Source organism: Cucumis melo, chromosome 4 (assembly GCF_025177605.1).
Source record: "Cucumis melo cultivar AY chromosome 4, USDA_Cmelo_AY_1.0, whole genome shotgun sequence".
In the NCBI taxonomy this organism is placed as follows: domain Eukaryota; kingdom Viridiplantae; phylum Streptophyta; class Magnoliopsida; order Cucurbitales; family Cucurbitaceae; genus Cucumis; species Cucumis melo.
Window position 1 is genome coordinate 15,317,946 of NC_066860.1, and position 23,102 is coordinate 15,341,047.

The 23,102-nt window shown below is 34.2% G+C and overlaps 3 protein-coding genes across 4 annotated transcripts; 2 read left to right on the plus strand and 1 right to left on the minus strand.

The window, feature by feature from the left end:
* Positions 1-4,664: 4,664 nt before the first annotated feature.
* LOC103489930 (pentatricopeptide repeat-containing protein At3g16010) lies at positions 4,665-7,725 on the minus strand. The gene is made up of 2 exons (XM_008449276.3): positions 7,057-7,725; positions 4,665-6,931 (listed from the first exon to the last, which is right to left on the minus strand). The coding sequence occupies exons 1-2, from the start codon at positions 7,130-7,132 to the stop codon at positions 5,088-5,090; spliced, it is 1,920 nt and encodes a 639-aa protein (XP_008447498.2). The 5' UTR covers positions 7,133-7,725; the 3' UTR covers positions 4,665-5,087.
* A 145-nt stretch (positions 7,726-7,870) lies between these two features.
* LOC103489932 (uncharacterized) lies at positions 7,871-16,933 on the plus strand. 2 transcript variants are annotated; one of them, XM_008449277.3, is made up of 9 exons: positions 7,871-8,045; positions 8,229-8,339; positions 8,883-8,965; positions 9,051-9,153; positions 9,294-9,344; positions 9,724-9,877; positions 15,540-15,678; positions 16,399-16,504; positions 16,575-16,933. In XM_008449277.3, the coding sequence occupies exons 1-9, from the start codon at positions 7,871-7,873 to the stop codon at positions 16,727-16,729; spliced, it is 1,077 nt and encodes a 358-aa protein (XP_008447499.2). In that variant the 3' UTR covers positions 16,730-16,933. The 2 variants fall into 2 exon arrangements, with proteins under 2 accessions (XP_008447499.2, XP_008447500.2); XM_008449278.3 differs by lacking the exon at positions 8,229-8,339.
* Positions 16,934-19,029: 2,096 nt separating this feature from the next.
* LOC103489933 (protein ALTERED PHOSPHATE STARVATION RESPONSE 1) lies at positions 19,030-23,102 on the plus strand. The gene is made up of 4 exons (XM_008449279.3): positions 19,030-20,250; positions 20,395-20,570; positions 21,331-21,554; positions 22,174-23,102. The coding sequence occupies exons 1-4, from the start codon at positions 19,215-19,217 to the stop codon at positions 22,949-22,951; spliced, it is 2,214 nt and encodes a 737-aa protein (XP_008447501.2). The 5' UTR covers positions 19,030-19,214; the 3' UTR covers positions 22,952-23,102.

Consider the following 23,102-nt stretch of genomic DNA (forward strand, 5'->3'; position numbering starts at 1 on the left):
TTTTTGGCCTTAATTATGGTTCTTTTTCTCTCTCTTCTTCAAATTTGTTACTATTCATGTGTCATGGAATGTTATTTTTGTTGTAGTGGATGATGTAATGTTAACGGTTTCACAAGTTTGCACACTATCATCGACTTAGTGGTACGTTATGTAAGGTGTGTGATAGAAGTTATGTCAATTGCATCGAAAAATTTCATGTGAGCCAAGTAGGTGAAAGCTGCACCATAAAATTCAGTAAGGTTTTATCTCGAAACGTGATGAAAAGAATATTGAGTGTAATAATATTCTTAAGTAGTCACTTTTTTATAGTGGACTGAGCTATAATCCAATGAGTTAATTAAGAATCACAAATATAAGTAAAAACAAGGATTACAATATATTGGAATGCCTTGAATCTTAATCAGTATTAGCTTAAAAGATTTCAAGTCAAAGGTGAATATTTGTTGGAATGCTTTGAATCATGCTATAATGATTTAGGAAGTGTTTAATTATTTATATAATTAGTTTCCTTTTCTGCTTTGGGTCTAGATAAGTATGTAATAAGCACTCTAGTTCATTAGGTAAATTATGTTCTATCTAATAAAATTATTCTCCTTCTGTTTTGTGAATGTAACTAACATATTGTTAATAAACCACGTAAATCTGTGTGTGTCGATATTCTCTAATCTTTTATGTTCTTTTGTAATCTTTAATTGTTGATTTTGTAACAAATCGGTATCTAATTTTTAAAAATTTACTTTTGTTTCGAAATCTAGTCAAAAAAAAAAAAAAAAAACAACAAAAACCCTCTTACCCTAAAAGTAAGCAAATCATTATAAACATCCAAGAGAGAAATCAATAGTTTTAGTTTTTAAAAATAGAAAACAAAACCAAACAAGGTATAGATTTATTTTTGATTAAAATGATTAACATGATTTATCTTAGAAGTCGAAAGTTTGATCCCTCCTCTCTAATAATTATTGTACTAAAAAAACGTATAATGAACCAAACACAAATCAAGGGTTACTCAATAAAGTTGTATTTTAAATTTGATTAAAATACTATTTTGATCCCCATATTTTAAAATTAAATTTTAGTATTTACATTCTCAATATTTATTTTAATTACAAAATTTTCAATAAACCTTAAATGTAATCCATTCAAATTAATTTTACTAAAATGGACTAAATGATAACAATAATTTTAACATAAGGAGCATCGAGTATATTTCTATAATTAAATCGTAGCGTGATACGAATGGTTTCAATCAGATGTAGAATATATGGTTTAAATGATATCCATAAACAAAATATTAGAGCTAAAATGGAAATTACTAAAAGAAAATGGACCAACATTGAATATACAGATTAGACATTAGATATAAATTGAGGGGGGAGGGTGAGCAGATTGGGACCGTGAAGTAACGGCGTTGAGGAGCGTTTGGATTTAGATTAGAATGAGAAAAGGGAAGGGGGCCGCCTGCGTAATCATTTCTTCTTCGCCCGCTCATTCCCAAATTCTTTTAATTATTATCTTTAGAGCTTTCTCTTCGTCGCTTTTCCCCCAAACCTAAACTTATTATTATTATTAACCTTAATTATTCCATAAATATATTTCTCAAACTTTTACTATTCATTTTCTATACAAATCCTCAAAATTTTATTTCCAAAAATGTCTTCACCAAGTTGGTTAAAAATTTCTTTCATTAATCCAATTTTTACGTGAATCTAAAATTAAAATTAACATTCGTATCTTGATATTTCTATCGGTGTTTTTACGATTTTATGGATTCGCTATCTACAAAATGAGTGAATGGTAGCAAATTCTACGAGTTACAAGAAGTAAACATCAAAATAACACTAATAGACATGTTTGTCTATTTGAAAATAATTAAATATTCGTTTGCTTACTTAAATTTATTTATTGAATTTTTTGTTTCATCATTTTTCAAAAATATCTATTGAAATTGAATGTTTCCTAAAATTAAAATTTCGATAAATCCATCAACATTGATATTTTAGTCTGCGGTTAAAATATAAAATTCTACAAAATCTCACAAATTTCCAAAATAAAAAATTTATTTTTAAAATGTACTAAAACAACAATTATTCAAATTAAAAAAAAAAAATCTCCCACCGATAAATCTATCCGATTATCACCATGTATTAATAGAACTTTTTCAAGCACATGGATACTTATTCGATAATTTAAAGATATTTTTAAAACAAAGCTTTAACGAATTTCATTTGTAAAAATAATCTTGAACCATTTTGAAAAATTAAAGAGTACTCTTTAACTTTTGAAAGATTAAGGATATTTTGTTCGGTTCATGGATTTATTTTTTATTTCAATTTGACCTTATTGTTATTATTATTTAAAAAAGCTTTATATAATTGTTTTACAATGATTATATTTTATTTTTAGGTTAACATTAAATCTACTCCAATGATGATGTTTTTTCCCTTTTCACATTCATACTCATTCAATATTTGGTTTTGTTACTTTATATCTATCCTTTTCATTTTACATTTTTCTTCTATACATCCAACTTTTTCATTCTAAAAAATAACTTAGATTTGGCTAATATAATTGTAATTTTGTACTATGAATTTTAAAGTTTTTTTTTTAAGTTTTTTGTGGATATAAAAATTGACAAACTATTAATACTTCGTAGGACAAAATCATCGAAGATAAAAAATTTCAACGAAGTATAAATATTTTGTCAAAATTTCTATTTTTGATAATTTTTTTTATCGAGAAGTCTATAATTTCTCTATTAGATAATGGAAAAAACAATATTTTTATTTTGGTTTGATAATTACTTTTAATCTATTTCTTAAAATTATTTTTAAGGACATATCGATCTATATATATATTATGGGCATTTTCAAAAGTATAACAAAGCGGTAAAATATTTAAACAATTTTGAAAACGAAAAAAAGGCAACAGATCCACAATATATATTTGGTACACGATCGATTAGATGATCGTTTTGGATGGACAAATCTAAACAATTTATTTTTTCAATTCTATCGTTCAAAATTTGGATGATTTTTTTTTCAAAATTAGATACACTATTGTCTAGATTTGGCTAAACTATTTTTTAGAATTCTTTTGATACACGATTGTTTAGATTTGTTTACATCATTTATTTTTTCAAGATTTTTTAAAATTTATTTTTTACTAAGCGATTCTTTTGTATAAGATCGTTTATTTTTTTACACGATCGTTTAGATTTGGATACTTCAATTTAAACGATTTTTTTTTCAAGATTCTTTATATACATACACGATTGACCGTAAAAGAAAAAAGATGAAAGATGATGGGAAGAAATCACAACGGAAAAAACCAGAAAAAGAAAAAAGATATGAAAAGAAATCTGAAACCAAATCTAAACGATGTAAAATAAAGAAAAGAATAAAAACGATAGAAAGAGATGACAGTAGAAAAAAAAGAATGGAAGGAAAAAAGACAAATAGAAGAAATGGCAGGAGAAGAAATACGAAAGACAAATCTGAAGTATTTAAAAAAATGTTAATTTGATGAGTTTTGTTACGCATGTCTTTAAAGTATTTAAATTGTTTGTTATATTTATGAAAAATTTTCAATATATTAACTTAAAACATTTTCATTTATATTTTGAACTTTAGCAAATAAAAATGTTAACAGTAGTGTGAAAATATTTTGAACTTTTGAAATCTATATACCATAGAGAATCAATATAAAGTAATAAATGACAAATCCAATGCACACTGCAAATTACTAAATTTTAATTAACATTAATTTTCTCTGTCTTTGAAAACAACATTAATCTTCATCCCATTTACTACTTTCTTTTTTCTTTTTTCTTTTTTCTTTTTTAAATGCTATAATAAAGTAAATAATAATCTTATCTCATGATTCTCTTAAGTAAAGACAAAGCTTCAAATGAAGATTTAATTATAATTTATAAAGCTGTTGTGCATTGTTGATGAAACACTTCTCCTTTTTTTTTTTTTCTTTCCTCCAAATAGAAAATTGTTTACTTTTCAATAACAAATCAACAAGGAAAAATGTTAATTAATTAGTTTCACTTTATCTATTTTTAAATCAAGATTTGTTCAAAGCTAATCTTTTTAGTGAATTAGGGGCAAACAAACACAAAAAGCCAGCTCTTTGTATTCTGCTAAATAGCTCATTTATTCTTTATTTAAAATCTTTAATATTAATTAAATACATCTCCAGTTATGCATCTGAAAAACCACACTCTAAATTAGCTACACAGTTTTTTTCCCTTAAGGAAAGTTAATTCCTAAAATATATATTAGAATTAGAATTAGGAAAAAAAAAACGATAATTGTGATTTCTTAAAAATGAAATGAAAATGAAAATTTATGGATATTATGTTTCTGAATAATTCCTCTACTCTCAAATTTGATACTATAACTATGGAATTAATTTAGGCTATCTTTCAAAATTAATATTGTATTTCATATACATAGTAGCTTAAAATTAAAGTCTATATCCCTCCCCAAAATAAAATAAATAAATAAGTTAACCAAATTGAATTGGAACTACCAAAAACACACAATCGAAGTAGTATTTAAACGTATTATTTCTTAAAAACCATGTGAGATTGGTAGGACGAAGATCTCATAATAGACTGTAGATGATTTTTTTTTTTTTTTTGTCTTTAAAATAAAAAATAAACTAATAACCGTTTATATTTAAGATTTATTGAAAATACAATTACTAATATGAGAGTACAAGAACTAAAAAGATATATAGGATGAAACTCGAAGAAAATGGACCAAAATGATATCTTAACAAAAATTGTAGGGTGGGATCATGGAGAATGTCACTTGTTAACCCAAGATTGAGATTTGATGGAACCCTCCAAGGCACTTAACCTTTATGAATGGTTGTAACCTTCATCTAGCTTGCAACTAGCCATGGTTAAAAAAAACATAACCTATGTGATGGCATTACTAAAGAAAGAATGCCTTTTGCTGTTAAGATGTTTGTCGATGTTGATTATCGAACTGCTGATAAGAAATAAGAAAGCAACATGGGGTACTTGAAAATAATAAGTTAATCTATAAAGCTTAAGAGAAACTAGCATGAGATCTTTACAATGAAGCAGTTGGAATGCAATCTTCATCAACTTTACCGACTGCTTCGAGGATCGACGAGTAAGTGATGGAATCGTACTCGAATCCTTTCAATTTCATCTCTCTCATTAACTTTGCAGCCATCTCAAACATACCAGCTCGACTGAGACAACTAAGTATGGTATTATACGAAACTGCATCTGGCATGATCTTTGATTGTTTCATCTTTGTAAACATTTCGATTGCTCGCTTCGGGCCACCAGTCTTAGCTAAGCCATTTAATATAATGTTGTGCGAGTTTATGTCTGGCGTGCTACCATTTTCTCTCATTGTTCTCATCAAGGAATGAGCCTCGTCGATCATTCCAGCCCTTATCATCCCTGACATGAGTGCATTATAAGTATAAACATCAGGGTTACATCCAAGTTTTTTCATTTCATTAAAAAGGTCAACAGCATCACTTAGACGTCCACACTTGCCAAGATGTTTTATCATCACAGCATATACCCGGGCACTAGCACGTCCACAGTTTTCTTTTAGTTCTTGAAATAGCTCATTTGCAGCTTCGTATCTTTTTGCCCGTCCAAGACTATCGATCAAGCTGCAATAAGCAGCCGGACATGGAGGAAACCCCTTTTCATCCATTTCTTCAAGAAGCAATAAAGCCTTCTCAACTCTATTTGTCTTGCAGAAACCATCAATAAGAATTGCATACGTGAATGAGCTGGGAGCAACGCCGTCTGCCTTCATCTTTTCAAACCACAAAGCAGCCTCAGAAGCTGGAGCTTTTGATTCAAAGATAGCCTTTATTACAGTGTTGTATGTAACCGCATTGGGTGCACACTGCAAAGAATCCATTTTACCAAAAAGCATTAAAGCATCTTCCAAACGACCTGCCCTGCCCAATATATTGATCAAATTGTTTATAAGTACTACATCAGGCTTGCAACCATCTTTGGACATATTAAAAAACAAACTATAAGCATCATCTACCCTTCCAGCTTTACCAAGCCCCTTTATTAATTCAGTGTAAGTAAAAACAGTTGGAGCACAACCCTTTCCTTTCATCTCCTCAACCAAACGCAAAGCTGCCTCAACCTTATTCAACTTAAAATACATTCCCAATATAGTAGTGTAAATCTTTGCAGTTGGGTGTAAGCCATTCTCCTTCATCTCGTCAAACAATCGAAATGCGAAATCATAACGTTCTAGTTTTCCAAACGCCGAGATAAGTGCACTATAAGTGATTGTATCAGGGAAGCAGTTACCCTCACTGCATATCTCATTGTAGACCTCATGAATTTTTTCATGGTGACCTTCTTGCATAAGCATCAAGATCAAAGTATTATAAACTGTTGCTGTTGGGTTACATTTATGACGTTTAATTTGATAAAACACAGACAATGCCTTGTTCACCATTTTTGCCTTTCCCAAAATTTTAAGAATTTCAGACCATTCAGCTGGACCAACAGAACATGGACTACGAATCATATCTTGGATTGTCCCCCACATTTCACCAACAAGTCCAGATTCCTCTAAACATCGAATTAAAGCCATATATGTAGTGGAATCATGGTGGAAATTCTTTCTCTTTCCAGCCCATTTGAAGAATTGAATTTTAACCCTAATTTCTACATCAATTTCCAAGACTTGACGAACTAACCTGTGATCAACTTTGAGCTTCAGTACTTCAATCGCCTTCTCTGCATCAGAACCCCATTTGAAAATTTTCAAAATCCTTATGAATCTCTCGTCTAGAGTACGAACAGAAGGATCCCTCCGCAGCACCTTCCGATTGAAAGGGAAGTTGGAAGCTTCGGGACGTGGACTGGGCACTCGAAACATTTCAACAATTTCATTTTCTACATAAAGAAGTAAAACATAAAGAGTTGATTAAGAGAAAATGAGGATTTGTTAATGTGAAAAGGAGGAATTTTTGCAGATTTTTGTGAGTCGCCATTGAAAGGTAAATGAACATGAAGCTAACCTGTTTGCTTTATTCTGGCAGCGAGAGGAGCGAGAGACGAGATGCAACGCTTTGATGCGAGTGATGTGAAATTCATTATTGTTAGAATGCCATTGGAGAAAATCAATGAACACTGAATCAAATACTCATAAATTGGAGCGATTGAGGAAGAAGAAGAGATGGGAAGGGAAAAGTGGCGAAGTAATTTTCTCAATGTTTGGTTAAGGAATGCTCGAATTTGGCTGCCGTTTCTTCTTTATTGTAAACCGAACCAACCGGCAACCGATAGTTAATAATGTTTTTCTTTTCATGGCTTTTTTTAGACCAAAGGAAGGAAAAGACACAAACATCCTTACTTTCACGCATTCCAAATCCCACCAAATCGTCCCATTAAATTTGTTATGACAAATTTTTCTTATTCCTTTTACAAAATAAACCCAATCTTGTTTAGTAGAAAATTTGAAAACAACATAGTTAGATTACAATTTGAGCGGATGTTTTAAAACGTAACTGAGACGTAGAAGAATTAATGTTCGAACCTTCCATCCAATAGAAAACTATGCCAATTTTTTTAATTATATATAAAAATTAATTTTCTTACTTTAAACTTTGATAAGATCCATGAAACAAGTTATATGTTTTTTCTACAATTAAGGTACAAAAGATTGACAACTAACCTCAAAATGACCCTTGACTGACCCATGTTCGATTTTTGTGAAACAAATTATATGTTCACATGTCACTGAACACTCAATTAAATACTATGAATTGTCGCTAAAGTGATACTCGGAGATGACAAAAGTTGGCCTCTAGAGTTAGTCAGACGGAATTGGGAATGAAGCCATTAGAAGGATTAAATAGTGACAAAAAATTATTGTGTAGGAGACGACGACGGACCTCCATGGACGACGGAATCTCAGAAGAGTTGGTGATGAGTGAGGTTCACCTTGGCTGCCCTCCTGGTTTTTTGGGCTCCTACGTTTCCAATTTCACCATTTCCTTCCCTTCCGGTTTGTAATTCCATTCTTTCTCTAATTATCTCTTCCAGTACTGTCAGTACGAAATTTTAAAGCTGTTCCATTAGCTATCAACTGCCTGACACTTCATCAATGCCGACTACCTATTCTTCTTGTAATTTCAGTTTTGAAATTAATGGCGGATGATAATAAAATTACTGACCTACATATTTATAGGTTCTGATGATTTAAATACTGAAACCAAAACGTATGTCAGTGATTCATCGTCGAGTAAGCAACTCATTGGTTTCGACGAAGATGGAGATCTTGTTTTACCCAGGCGCGTCAGTCAGTACCGAATCTCTTCTTCTTATTACTCTCACAGGCTTTTACAGCAACAACATAGAGTGCTCAAATTCCTCATGCTAGTTGTAGTCCTGTATTAAGTAATTTATGATTGAATTTACAAGGAGACTTAGAAACTAGTTTAACTTTTTAAATCCCCAAACTGACCAAGAACCTACACAATCACAATTACTTGCTGTGTTGGTCTGTTTTGAATACAAATTTTACATCTACAGTTTCTTATTTTTGTTGTCAATCTAAGCATAGCGTAGGGGATAAAGACCATTTTACCAATTCAAAGTTGATTCTTCAACCCGATCACACTATTGTTGAACTTAAAAGAAAAGGAAAAAAGAATTCTTATGCATTCCCTTATTCTTAAGTGATTCTATTGTCGTCATTCTTGTATGCCTTCTCTCTACTATACCTTTCATCTTTCCCGATTAAAAATTTTTAAAATGAAAATGTGGGTGTTAAAACACTTAATATTCATAAGTTATGTTATTTAATTGGTGAGATGTTAAGACATTTCTATATGAAAAACAGATGTGGAAGAACCTTCAGTTCGTAGTTTTAATGTGTCAATCCAACATGATGTTATGTCAACGATACCAAGTGTTGGTTTGCAGGTAATTGTCTTTTAAGATCTGTGATCTTTTTTCTATTATTCTTGTACATTCATTATATGATTCGGTATTTTCTTTCCTTTTTCAGGTGTGGAAAGCAGAACTAGTATTATCTGATTTTGTCTTGCATACAATGCTTACTTCATCTGAATTCCAAGGAATTGTTGCTTTAGAACTTGGAGCTGGAACAGGTGTTTGATCAACAGGCATTCTTGATATTTATTTTCACACATTTGTTTTTGTTCTGATTCCTACCCTTTTTTTGTTGTTGTACCTTTGTTGACTATATTACTATTTCAATGACAGGGTCTTATCTTATTGCTCTTGCCAGGACTGGTTGGAATACTGCTTGCACGGGTTGCTAAGACAATATTTCTAACAGGTATAGCAATCATCATGAATTTTGATTTTCGTGATTCCTTGTTTTCTCATTTTGGAAATGGAACCCATCAAGGACATGTGATTTGTGAATTTCTCTTGTTTGTTTGATCTGGTTCTGTTATGATGGGTTGATCAATCGAGAACATTGTTTCTTCTCAAAATGTAAAGAAAAATAAATAACTACCCGAATGGTTAAACAGTATCTGATTCTTGAGTGATTTGACAAATAAACATTCAAGCGCCTCTTATAGTTTACTTATGTTTTACTTGGATTAAGTGAGTAATAATTGGCTTAGAGACTTATCTGACTTGTCTTTCACTTGTATCCTCATCGCAAACATTTCTAATGCGAAGGACATGTTGTTCTTAACGATTGACAGATAAAGGTGACCGTGTCCTTGACAACTGTGCCAAAAACATTAATCTTAATTCTGGTGGGTTCAGTGCTGAAGTTGCAGTTCATGTAAGGGAACTTGATTGGACAAAACCTTGGCCTCCTAAGCGAACACAAGGAGAATGTCTGCCAAATAACAGGTGACAAAAGCTTTGCAATTCACTTTTTCTGACAAGCATACATCTCCAGATGCTTATTTTTCTTTTTCTATAAATGTGTGGTTTATATGTGACTTTTAAAGTGCTTATTGATGACTGCAAGCGTTTCTTTTTCACATTGGTAATGGTAATATTTGTTTAAATTTTAAGTAGTGGTAAAAATTGTTTTGACCGAATAAAAGAACTCAAAATTTTCTCAATAACGTTGTGGTTTGAGAAATTCTAAAAATATGTTACAGAAAGAACACTTCAAATGATTTTAAAACCTTGGAGAAACATTTACCACATTTTCATGAAAAGTACTTCACTAAAGAATATTGAAAAGAAGAAGACAAGATATACAAGGAAAACCCTAGTACAGGGAGAAAAAACCACGTTAAAAGCCGCTCTTATTATTTTCTAATAATCAAAAGAGTACAAGGAAGAATATACATAGGCTATAATAAGCCTTATCAAAAAAGAAATAAAACTAGGGTACAGTAAATTACACAAATACCCTTGGGGCTATAAACACTCAACAAGCCCCTAATTTCCAACATTCCCCCTCAAGTTGGAGCGTAGATGTCAATTAGGCCCAACTTGCTAACACAATAGTCAAAGCTCTGCCTGAGTAACCCTTTGGTGAGGACATCAACAATTTGTTGACTAGAAGGAATGCACGGGATACAAATACATTGTCAAGTTCTCCTTTATAAAATGTCGGTCTATCTCCACATGTTTCGTTCTATCATGTTGAACTGGGTTATTGGCTATGTTTACAACGACTTTATGGTCACAAAAGAGCTTCATTAGTAACTCAGAGTTCTGGTGAAGATCAGACAAAACTTTCAGCAACCAGATCTCTTCATAAACTCCCAAACTCAATACTTTGCATTCACTTCAGCACTACTCTTAGCGACAACACTCTGCTTCTTACTCCTCCAAGTAACAAGATTACCCCATGCAAAGGTACAATATCCTGAAGTGGATTTTTTGTCAATAAATGATCCCGCCCAATCAAAGTTGGTATAAGCCTCAATACATTTTCTATCAATTTTTCAGAACATTAAACCTTTACCTAGAGTAGTTTTCAAGTATCTCATAATACGATTCACAGCTTCCATCTGTTCTTCGTAGGGTGCTTGCGTAAACGGACCAACAGTGCTAACTGCATAGGAGATATCTGGTCTTATGTGAGATAGATAAATCAACTTTCCCATTAAACGCTGATACTTCTCTTTGTCAAAAGGAACTTTGTCACTAGGATTTCAGTTTTGCATTGTGTTCCATATGGGTATTAGCATGTCTTTATCCAGTCATACATGTTTCCTTTAACAAGTCAAGAGTGTCCTTTGTGAAACAAAGATCCCTTCCCTCGATCGTGCCACCTCCATCCTAAGGAAGTACATCAGATTCCCTAGGTCTTTGATTTCAAACTCGTCACTCATTTTCTTTTTCAGCTTGGTAATCTTAACAATATCATCTCCTGACAAGACAAGATCAGCGACATACGCAATCAACAAAGCAATTTTTCTAGATTTAGACCTTTTTTGTAAACAGTGTGTGATTAGAATGTTCCTAAGAGAAGCCTTGAGATTTAACAAAGGTGGTAAATCTGTCAAACCATGCTCAGGGAGATTGTTTCAAACCATAAAGAGATTTTCAAAGCTTACAAACTTGGTGGTCAAACTAAATTCCAAAGCCTGGAGGAGGACTCATATACACTTCTTTTTCCAAATCACCATTGAGGAAAGCATTTTTTACATCAAGTTGATAGAGAGATCACTCTTTATTGACTCCAATAGACAGAAGAACCCCAACTCTGTTTAACTTTGCCATAGGTAAAAAAAGTCTTTGAATAATCAATCCCACAAGTCCTGAGTGAACCCTTTTGCAACAAGCTTGGCCTTGTACCTATCTAAGGTCCCATCTGATTTATACTTCAAAGTGAACACCAATTTGCATCCCATATCTTGTGCCCTTTAGGAAGAGTGCAAAGATCCCAATGTCTTATTCTTCTCAAGTGCTCCCATTTCTTCCATGGCGGCTACCTTCCACTCAGGACTTTTCGTAGCTTCATGTATGTTCTTTAGTATTGTTGCAGTGTCAAAACTTGCAGTAAACGCCTTAAATTTAGGAGATAGATTACTGTAAGACATGTAATTACATTGCTTCGTACAAGACCTAGTATCTTTTATCAAGGCAATGGGAAGGAAATTGGCATGTGAAGAGAGGGATCATGGCTCTCTAACTTGTCTGAATCATTCAGGCTAGTCTCTTACACGTGTTTTTATTAGAGTTTCATTACTTCTAGCAGTCTTATTCTCGTTTGGAACTATCATATTAGTTCTATCATCCTCAACCACATCAACAATATCATCCTCAACACACAAGTTATTATTATTAAGTTCAGTAGTACCTTGAGCTTGTGTTGGTTCATATTCATGGACCGGAGTTGGCAGAGCAGTAGGGGGCACCATTTCCTTTCTAAGATTCTTCTTGTAGTAAGTTATCCAGGGGACTTGGTTGATGGGTAAAACGGTGTCATGGTGGATGGTTTAGGAGGCTCAGTAGGGGCTATATACGAAAGGAATGGGCCAGTTAGCCTCTTCACTACCACTCTCCCCCTGAAGATGGTTAACAGGAAAAAAGGGTTTATCCTTAAGGAAGGTGACATCCATGGACAAAAAATACTTTCAAGAAGGAGGATGGTAATACTTGTAGCCATGTTGAAGCAAAGGATACCCCACAAAAACAAATGATTGAGCACGAGGAGTAAATTTAGTGTGGTTAGGCTCATGACTATGAACAAAGGCAGTGCACCAGAATACCGGAGAGGAACATCAGAAATAAGCCGCAAGAGGTGTTTAGAGGTGGAGGACTTGGGATGACATTCTATTGATAAGATGTGTCGCAGTAAAGATTGCATTCCCCCATAAGTAGAATGGAAAAGAAGTAGACAACATGAGAGAGAGAGCTACCTCAAGGAGATGACAATTTTTTCATTCAGCCACACCATTCTGTTGCGGGGTATAAGCACGAGAACTCTGGTGGAAAATCCGTTTAGAGGACAAATAGTCTCGAAAAGTATTACTCAGGAACTCACGACTTTTATCGGTACACAAAATCGCAATTTTAACGTTGAACTGTGTCTCAATGGTTGTGTAAAATTGTTGAAATATTGATGAGACCTCGGATTTTTCAGTGAGGAGAAATACCCAAGTGAGACGGGTATGATCATTAATAAAGGTTACAAACCAATGTTTCCCCGAAGCGGTAGTGAGCCGTGAGGGCCCCAAACTTCACTATGAATGAGGGTAAATGGCTGGGTAGGTTTGTAGGGTTGAGACGGAAACAAGACTCTGTGTTGTTTTGCATGAATACACACATCACAAGACAAAAAGAGACATCCACTTTAGAAAATAAGTGAGGAAATATATATTTCATATATTGAAAATTTGGGTGGCTAAGACGAAAGTGCCACAACATACAATCTTTTTCCGAAGTAGAAAAATAAGATGAGAACAAACTAGTCCTACGACAATCCCTAGAGGAAGTATCATCATCAAGAAAATCGAGTCTCCTATTGTGCTAGGCAGTGGCAATCATCTTCCTCGAGCTCAAGCCCTGAAAAGAAACAGTATCAGATGAGAATACAACTTAACAGTCTAAATCCTTGGTTATCTTACTGATAGATAGTAAATTGTAAGATATCTTAGGCACATGTAAAACATCCTGTAAAATGAGACCATCAAAAGGGGAAATATGACCCTTGCCCGCAATAGGAGCAAAGGACCTATCTACAATCCTAATTCTTTCATTGCCAGCACATGGGAGATGTGCTATAAAATGTTTATAGGATTCGGTTAAATGGTCTGTAGCACTTGAACCAAGTATCTAGGGTTTCTTCCCATCGATGTTGATAAGACTAAATGATTGAGATGTACCTAATTGTGCAATGGCTCTAAGAGGAGTACCAAGATCACCTTTATTCCTTGTAGGGGTTGGGGGTTGTGAAGTTCTAGCTGATTCACTAGTAAAAGCCCTACCAAAATTATGCTTGTCATTTGGCAGACGTTTCTTACCATTTGGTGGTCAACCATGTAACTTCCAACAACTGTCTTTCGTATGCCAAGGTTTCTACAATGTTCACACATTGGGATAGACTTCTCACTTTGAGGTTCCATACTTTTAATCAACACAGACCGAAGAAGAGAGTCCTCTCCTTTCCAGATTCGCTCTTGGAGGTCTCTTGGCTAGGTCTAGATACCTCACCTGCTGGGTACCAAAACTTGTGACGCCCCTCAAGGGCCATCTTAATGGATTGAGATCGCAAGAAATAGTTCTGGCCATTCAATTTCTCCCCTCCAATTACTCCTACGGAGCCAGATAAATAATCTGTAGTAGTTAAGGTGGGGAAAGAGGTTATCAAGTTCTCCAAATACATCGATAAGACTGAAGGAGTGACAGAATTTGTGGAGTTTGTGATAGCTCCCAGAGCCGCCCCAAAGCAGCAATTTGATGTTAAAAATTTGTCTGAAGATTAGCCAACTGTTGTTGAACCATTATCAGAGATAAACCAACCGAACCTTGATGTTCATAACTAGGCGACGCATGATGAGGAAAACCTTGTTGTTGCAAGAAGCTTGTTGCCGCAGTACGGAATTTTCCTCTGTGGTAGGCAGACAACTCACTAATCTTGTTTTCATGATGTATGTTTTGGTTAGGGTTTCCATCAAAGGGGTTGTGGCGGCACTAGAGTTGGATGGATATGCAAGGACTAGAGATAACGATCAACGATATTGGAAAAAATGGTGGCTCTGGCAACTATTCCGGCGGTGGTGGCAACGTCTGTTCTGGCGGCGGCGACAACAGCTGTGGCTGAGGTGGGGCTGGTGCAAAACTAAGGTCGTCTTGCACTGTTTGGTTTTCGTCAATGGCGGCTAGGGTTTCGTCACCATGCTCTAATACCATATTGAAAAGAAGAAGACAAGATATACGTGGAAAATCCTAGTATAGGGAGAAAAAAATCATGATAAAAGCCGCTCTTATTATTTTCTAATAATCAAAAGAGTACAAGAGGGGAGGGACAACATATATAGGCTATAATAAGCCTGGACAAAAAAGGAAATAAAAGTAGGGTACAATCAATTACACATATTCCCTTGGGGCTATAAACACTCCACTAGCCCCTAATTTCCAACAAAGAATGCCAAATTACCAAGGTCTATACACTTCATAATAGGAAAGAGAAAGAAGGGGAGTTAAGTGATACTGAACGTGAGGAATGAGCATTTGTAGGGTCTTAGGGGCGTGTCTGCTGCGATCTTGTGGGGCCTAGGGGATTCAGCTAATTAGAGAGAAGCTGACCGTTTTGTACAAATGGATAGGGTTTTAAGGGCGTGCCCAAGAGAGGGGAGGGTATGTTTTTGGATTATAGTTTTGGAACACATCTTTTGATTGTTCTTGGAGGCAAGGAAGTTCTCGAATCTCTCTTGAAGATTGCCATAATTCATTGATAAAAAATATCATGTTTTACCAATTACTATTTTCAAAAGGCCGCCAAACACGCACTAGGCAATTTGGAACTTGTGCTTGTTGGGTTGGACTCATAAAACATGAAGCAAGTGAAGTTTCTTTTCTGGTGCCTTTCATTGTCGTTCAGGTATTCCTGGGCCTCATCAGAGGTTGAAGAGGCACTGGGAGCTTCCTTGCTTGTTGCTGCTGATGTTATCTATAGCGACGACTTGACAGATGCATTTTTTAATATGTTGGAGAAGTTTATGTCTCAAGGTTCAGAAAAGGTATGCATTCTCATGTTGAGATTATTTTATTTTATTTCAGGTTTCCAATTGATGGGTTAGGTTGAAATAGATAATGAAATGTGCCTCACATCTCATTTTTATATGGAAAAGATGCTAATCATTGACCATATGTAAAAGGACAAATGATAAGGACGACTATCTGCTTGAAATAATGCATTATTAGGCAAGTGACATGACTTGTTTGTGTATGTGAAATTGTGAGCCTTGTATTCTACCACATTCCTCGTTGGCCCTCATTTGAGGTGACCCTTTACATGTTTTTTTGTTGTATCGAGTAGCAACCTCCATGATATTAGTATGCAACCCTTTTCTTTTATTCATGATCATAATTGGACAAGTGGATCAAGATGATAAGTGATTCTGCAAAGTGAAATAATAATTAGAAATTTACCAATTAAAATTCTCGAAAGATTCCTTGTTGCTGAGGTCAAAGTAAACAGGTTGACAAGAGGGTAGGATACAAATTGAGATAATTCATTGGAAAAAAGTAGAAATGCAAGAGTATGTAATGGTATTCTCACATATAGTTAATTGTGCATGAAATTTAATCTATAGTAAATTCTGTCCGGCTGGGTCAAAAGGATAAGTAGCTAACCAAGTTTTGTTATTTGGTCAAGAATCAATCAGACTTTGTGAACTTGCTAAATGTTTTCGTTGAACTTCCAATGCATGTAATATTCCCCTGACCAAACCCTTCAGGTATTGTACTTAGCCCTGGAAAAGCGCTATAACTTCACACTGGATGACTTTGACATTGTAGCAAATGGCTATTCTCACTTCCTAAGTTACCTGAAGCACGAAAAGGGTAAGTAACACTCAGCACCACGCTTGACATATCTATCTTGAGCTCATGTTTTACTTGTGTTTTTTGATAGATGATACCGAAAACAGTAGATTGGAGCAGGAATCAAAGCCGTATTTCGTAGGCCACCGAATTGATCTCGCAAACATCCCACAATACGTCCTTAACTATGAAAGAGGAAAAGACGTTGAAATCTGGCAGATTAAGTATTGTAGGAAAGAGTCTTGAGATCATTAGAAGGTTGGGGACATCTGGTGTAGAAGTCACGGTAAATTAAGTCTGCCTCCACATCTCTGGTGAGTTTTCCATTCAAACTACAGTGCGATGTTAAAACTCTACCAAGAAAACGTTTGGGGATTTCTATTTTTGTAGCCAAATATCTATAAACAATCCCAATCTCAGTTTTGATTCTATAAACCTTTTTTTTCCTAATCCTTTCAAATTCTTCATCATATTCTGCTCCATCTATAGAGAGGTTTCTTCATATGGAAATAAAACTAGAGTATGGTAGATTTTGAAAGTGTTAGTTATAAAGTTTTTAAGAATATAATTTATGTTCTCTTTAAGGATTGATTTCGCCATATTTAAATTGAATATTTATAGATCTCAATCCATGAGTTGGAGGCCAGATTTGAGAAATCTCAAGGTGTGTGATATAAATAATGTTTCGTTTTTGTTTTTGAGTTTGGCTCGTTTTTTGAAATGGTAATTAACTTCATTATCTACGAAGTTATGCTAATAATGTTGTTAGATATAACATCATCAATAGTATTTGACATTTAAAATTGAATAAAATAAGTCTCATGCAGGCCTGCACTTTTATTCTATATAGTTTTGAAATTTTCTAAATTTGACTTTACATGTCAAATCATCTTTATAAATTACAATAAAATTGATTAATTAATCACTCTATTTTAGATGATTAGATTAAATTTTAAATTAACAGCGTCGCAAGGACTTTAGAGACCTAATTAGTCAATTGTTTGAGTCGTAAATTTCTTAACCTAGATAACAAAAACTAAAAAATAAACCCAACTCAACTATGAAACATTTGAATCATGTTCGTTAATGTTACTTTTATGTAAAAAATTTGATTTAATCATTTTTATATATTGCATTGAGATTAACACGTTAATTTCAATTTATATAATATTTTTTTAATTTTCAAAGTATTGAAAAACTATTTTAAAGTGCTATTTGAGAATAATTTATCCAAAAGAATTATAAAACTAATATAAATATATAACATATAATGGAAATTTGTCAAAAAAAAAAAAAAAAAAAAACTCATAACTTCTTATTCATAACTTCGAGTAGTTTGTTCGATGAAATGTAAATAGTTTGTTTTTTAATCTTATATAATTGTATCACATGTAAATAGATTGGATGAGATTGATCCATATTTTCAAATCATTGATTTTTATATATATATAATTTCTTGATAGATAATTATTTGATAGGTTGATGTTTCCCTCTATCTTGTAATTCCCAAATTATAAAGTTTTTAATTTGGTAAATAGGTGTAATATGTTAAAATAAATTCCAAAGTAAGTAAGTTGATCACACAATTCCTGCTTCCTGAATATGGGAATCACCCTTTTTCTAACAAAAACAAAATTGAGAGAAGAAGAAAAGAAAGAAAATATGGATCAAAGACTTTCTTTTTTTTTTTTTTTTTTTTTATTATTATTATTATTTTGTAAAAGTTTATTACTTATTACTTATCTTGGAAATAAAGCATTACTCAAATTTCATGTTTACAAACATAACATACTTTTTTAAAAAGACATTTCGAATGTATATTATATTACAATAAACAATTAACTATTTTAATTCGATAAATAATAACAAACATGAAAAGAAATAATATAAAAATATAAAAATTATAATAATAGTAAATAATGTACGAACGATAATTTTTGAAATAGGTTATTAGAAAGTATAAAGTAGTATTTATTATAACAAGATACAAATTGTTCATTTATATATATGTTTTTATTTATTAACTTCTTACTAGAAAAAAAAAAAAACCAAACGTTGTTTTTAGTTTTTAGAATTTAACTTCAAATCAAGACATTCTTTTTTACACCAACTTGAATCAAAATTTTTATAAATACAATAAAATATCATGTTTGACTATATTTTATAATATTCATATATATATATATATATATATATATATATTAAAGTAGTTTTAGCATTTACGTATTTCTACCAAAAGGAAGAAAAAAAAGATAAAGCAATAGAGCTGAAATTAATTTTTCTTCCCAAAAATATATGTTTTTGACATAAATGAAGTATTGTTACACGAAAGAATGTTTTCTTTTTTAAGAAGAAGAAACAAAATGTTAAAACACTGAATAATTTAAAAAGTCAATTCAATGCTTTGGAAGTCTTTATGAATATTTGAATTGAAATTTCCTTTCCTTTTCTTTTCTTTTCTTTTCTTTTCTTTTATGAAAAAATAAAAATAATATGAGAGGTCCCTTTTATGTGTATATATATATATAAGGAAATCTCCTTTGAAAGTGAAAAACAGGCGGTGTTGTTGTAACGTTCGAGCACGGGTTCTCCCAGGAATGAGCACAGCAATTCTCCCAAAAATCACTTCACCAAAACAATTTCCTTTTCAATTCTCTTCCCAAACCCAAATCCCTTTTTCACTTCTTAATATTAATACAACAAATCTCTCTTGTTTTCGCCGCCGATCACCATGGGTTGTTCGCAGTCCAAGATCGAGAATGAAGAAGCCATCGCCCGTTGTAAAGAACGGAAGATTCATATGAAGGATGCTGTCACAGCTCGGAATGCTTTCGCCGCCGCTCACTCTGCTTATTCTATGTCCCTCAAAAACACTGGTGCTGCTTTGAGCGATTATGCTCATGGTGAGGTTCAAAATCCCCAATTTGTTTCTGTATCTACTCAATCCAATCCTGGCGTTACTTCCTCTGCTGCCGCCCCCGTCACCGCCCCTTTTGAATCCTTTCCTCCGCCTCCTCCCCCGTTGCCTCCTTCTAATTTTTCTACTCCTCTTCAAAGGGCTGCCACCATGCCTCAAATGAATGTGTACAATCCCGATCTCAAACCTGGGTCGCCTATTATGGAGGAGGAGGAGGAAGAGATTGATAACGAAGGCTCTGTTGGTGCGTTGAGGAGGAGTAGGAATAAAAGTAAAGGGGATGAAGGTAGTAGCCGAATTAGAAATTCGGAGCTTAATGAAGATTTGACCGGCGCGTCGCCGCCAGTGCGGCCGCCACCGTCTGAGAACCGGCATATTCCACCGCCACCGCAACAAAATTCGACATATGATTATTTCTTCTCTGTTGATAACATACCCGTTTCGACTTTGAGTGAAGTCGAGGAGGTACAGATTAACAAAGAGGAGATTGAGCGCAAGTCGTTTGATAAAAAGTCTAAGGGAGTGGAGAACGATGTTATTGAGGAGCGGCGAATAAGTGGAAAGGCTGAAAAAGTGGAGGCAGTGTTGGAGGAGAGAGTGGAGCCGCCTCCAGCGCCGCCAGAAGTGGCGGAACCTGCGGTGGTGGCAAAGAGCTCAAAGAAGATGAAACAGGCAGCATCTATGGGGTCCATAGAGGGCAAGAGGATGGTTAAGGCTAATTTTAATCTATTGCAGATATTTATAGATATCGATGATCATTTTCTCAAAGCTTCAGAAAGTGCCCATGAAGTGTCAAAGATGCTTGAGGCGACCAGATTACACTATCATTCCAACTTTGCCGATAATCGAGGTATGAGTTTTGCTCTGAAGTTAAGCTTTTGATTCTGGGTTCAACTATTAACTTGGCTGGCATAAAACATAGCTCCTTGCTGATTTATATAATGCATGCTATTTATACCTTATTTTGGAAAGAATTTGATGTACTTTCCTTCAGGTCACATCGACCACTCTGCCAGAGTGATGCGTGTTATTACATGGAACCGATCATTTAGGGGATTGGCTAATATGGATGATGGAAAAGATGATTTCTATGCAGAAGAGCAAGAAACTCATGCCACCGTATTAGATAAACTATTGGCGTGGGAAAAGAAGCTGTACGATGAAGTGAAGGTACATGGAAGATCTTCTTCGTATCTTAATATTTAAGCAGCTCTTCCTCCTGTCTTAATGTTAAAGTCACTTGTTAATATCTTCACATCATCATCTACATGATTAAATTTCAGTAATCGATGGCCAACTCCTTTTAAGTGAGGATCTGTAGTAGGAATTAGCTACTTTGTTGGTGCCTGTCTAAAGAGTTTTTGCATATTTGATTTACATGGGGCTGGTTGTAATTTACAACTTTCTCCTCAACGATATTACTTATTTCTCATCTCTAGACTCTGCATATTCCTTTCCTGCCTCTCTCTCTCTCTCTCTCTGATATATATATATATATATATATATATATCCACACATATATATGAATATGCCTCTTGTTATTAGCCTTGGCTGCTAGACACCAAGTTTGTTGGTTGGGCAGGTCAGTGGATGGTAGAAGTTTCTTGGCTGATCTAAGATATAAGACTAAGACCAAGTTTTTTGGTTGCGTTTCTTGCAAAATACTGCATTCTTAGGGTCTTCAACACTGCCATTCTGACCCTTGAAGCCTTGAGGTCACAATATATGCTTGTTCCTGTCTGTAACCTTGTTCTCTCTAAAGTAATAGGCTAGGCAGGCGCTATGCCTTTTAGGTTTTCAATTATTTTGATTGACACTTGGATCTTACTGAACGTAATTTGTGTATCTAATGATGAGGCAGATTGCGATATGATGTGAAGGAGAAACGTTCTTTTAACTGAAATTTGTTTGTGATAATTACGATTGACAGGCAGGTGAACTTATGAAATTTGAGTACCAAAAGAAGGTTGCTACATTGAATAGGCTGAAGAAACGAGATTCTAATGCAGAAGCATTGGAGAAAGCAAAAGCAGCAGTAAGTCATCTGCACACTAGATATATTGTTGACATGCAATCCTTGGATTCAACTGTCTCAGAGATTAGTCGTCTACGAGACGAACAGTTATACCCAAAACTTGTTCAGCTTGTTAATGGGTGAGTTGCATGAGATAGTAATATGCACATGGATATGGTTATTGTTTATCTTTATAATCGCATTTTCAATTGATAATGATGACTCATGGATATTAAATTTAAGGATACTTATCGTGATTAAGATTAATTGATTCTGATGCTATTCTTCTGGTCTCTCACTTTTCTACAGCCGTATGTGTTGGCTTTCAAGTATAAAAACTGGATGTCTCCTTTGAAATTTGCCTAATCCAAATCCCAAGTCTTGCTTCCAAATCTCATGTTTTTTCTTAAGTCAACCACCCTAAAACCGTGGTTGCTATCTAATTCTTTTTCTTTAAATATAACTAAAATTGTAGTGCGTGCATACGTGGTTTTATTGGTATGGTAGAGTATTGTTGACATTAATGTTGAACCATTTGTATAAATGAGATCTAAATTAACAAAATAATACTAATTTTCCGAACATTGCGAAAAATTACGCCTGTACCTATCTGGGTCGTTTTTTCTGTTAGCTCCATACATAATATCTATTCTCCAATCTTATGAGATCCTAGAACATTCACATATTATGCTCAATTTTTAAGGTTGTCGCTTCTATGTTTTAAAAAAAAAACCAGAAATGATATTGGTTGTTCTGCAGGATGGCAATGATGTGGGATACAATGAGAGCCCACCATGAAGCACAATTGAAGATTGTAAGCGCTCTACGAGCAATGGACCTCTCTCAATCCCCAAAAGAAACGAGTACTCATCATTACGAGCGCACGGTTCAGCTCTGCGGCGTTGTTAGAGAGTGGCATTCGCAGTTCGAGAAGCTCGTGCGGTGTCAAAAAGACTACATTAAATCCTTAAACAGTTGGTTGAAGCTAAATCTAATTCCCATAGAAAGTAGCTTGAAAGAGAAGGTTTCATCTCCCCCAAGAGTTCAAAATCCGCCGATCCAGAAACTTCTCCTTGCTTGGCACGACCAGCTTGAAAGGCTCCCCGACGAACATCTTAGAACTGCCATATTCACTTTTGGTGCTGTGATAAATACTATTATGCTGCAGCAGGACGAAGAGAGAAAACTGAAGCTAAAGTGGGAGGAAACCGAGAAAGAGCTCGACCGCAAACAGCGACATTTCGATGAGTGGCATTACAAATACCAGCAACGAAGGATACCGGATGATATGGACCCCGAAAGGTCGGAAGAGAGGACGCAGGACGCAGCCGTGACAGAGAAGTCAATCGCGGTAGAGTCATTGAAAAAGAGACTGGAGGAGGAAAAGGAAACTCATGCGAAACAATGCCTTCATGTGAGAGAGAAATCATTGGTTAGTCTTAAGAATCAGCTGCCGGAACTCTTCAGGGCTTTATCAGAATTCTCTTTCGCTAGTTCAGAGATGTACAAGAGCTTGAGCTCTATTTGTCAGGTCTAGATTTGAAGCTACAAAATTTCCTTGTAAGTTATTGTATAATTTCCCTTTTCTCTTTTTAAATTTACTTTTACCTTCAAACCAAATTCTATGGAGTTTTTGTGTTTAGCGTTTGGAACACTTATTTTCAGTGGTTAGTAGTTACTTTTCTTTC

What these genes read in the sequence shown, in the direction of transcription:
- LOC103489930 (XM_008449276.3), bottom strand. Translation starts at nt 7,132, where the DNA reads ATGAATTTCACATCACTCGCATCAAAGCGTTGCATCTCGTCTCTCGCT. An exon ending in TGCCAGAATAAAGCAAACAG is followed by an intron (nt 6,932 to 7,056) that starts GTTAGCTTCATG and finishes TTCTTTATGTAG; the next exon opens with AAAATGAAATTGTTGAAATG.
- LOC103489933 (XM_008449279.3), top strand. Translation starts at nt 19,215, where the DNA reads ATGGGTTGTTCGCAGTCCAAGATCGAGAATGAAGAAGCCATCGCCCGT. An exon ending in AGCTGTACGATGAAGTGAAG is followed by an intron (nt 20,571 to 21,330) that starts GTACATGGAAGA and finishes TACGATTGACAG; the next exon opens with GCAGGTGAACTTATGAAATT. An exon ending in CTTGTTCAGCTTGTTAATGG is followed by an intron (nt 21,555 to 22,173) that starts GTGAGTTGCATG and finishes GTTGTTCTGCAG; the next exon opens with GATGGCAATGATGTGGGATA.
- LOC103489932 (XM_008449277.3), top strand. Translation starts at nt 7,871, where the DNA reads ATGAAGCCATTAGAAGGATTAAATAGTGACAAAAAATTATTGTGTAGG. An exon ending in TGTTTTACCCAGGCGCGTCA is followed by an intron (nt 8,340 to 8,882) that starts GTCAGTACCGAA and finishes TATGAAAAACAG; the next exon opens with ATGTGGAAGAACCTTCAGTT. An exon ending in TGTCTCAAGGTTCAGAAAAG is followed by an intron (nt 15,679 to 16,398) that starts GTATGCATTCTC and finishes CAAACCCTTCAG; the next exon opens with GTATTGTACTTAGCCCTGGA.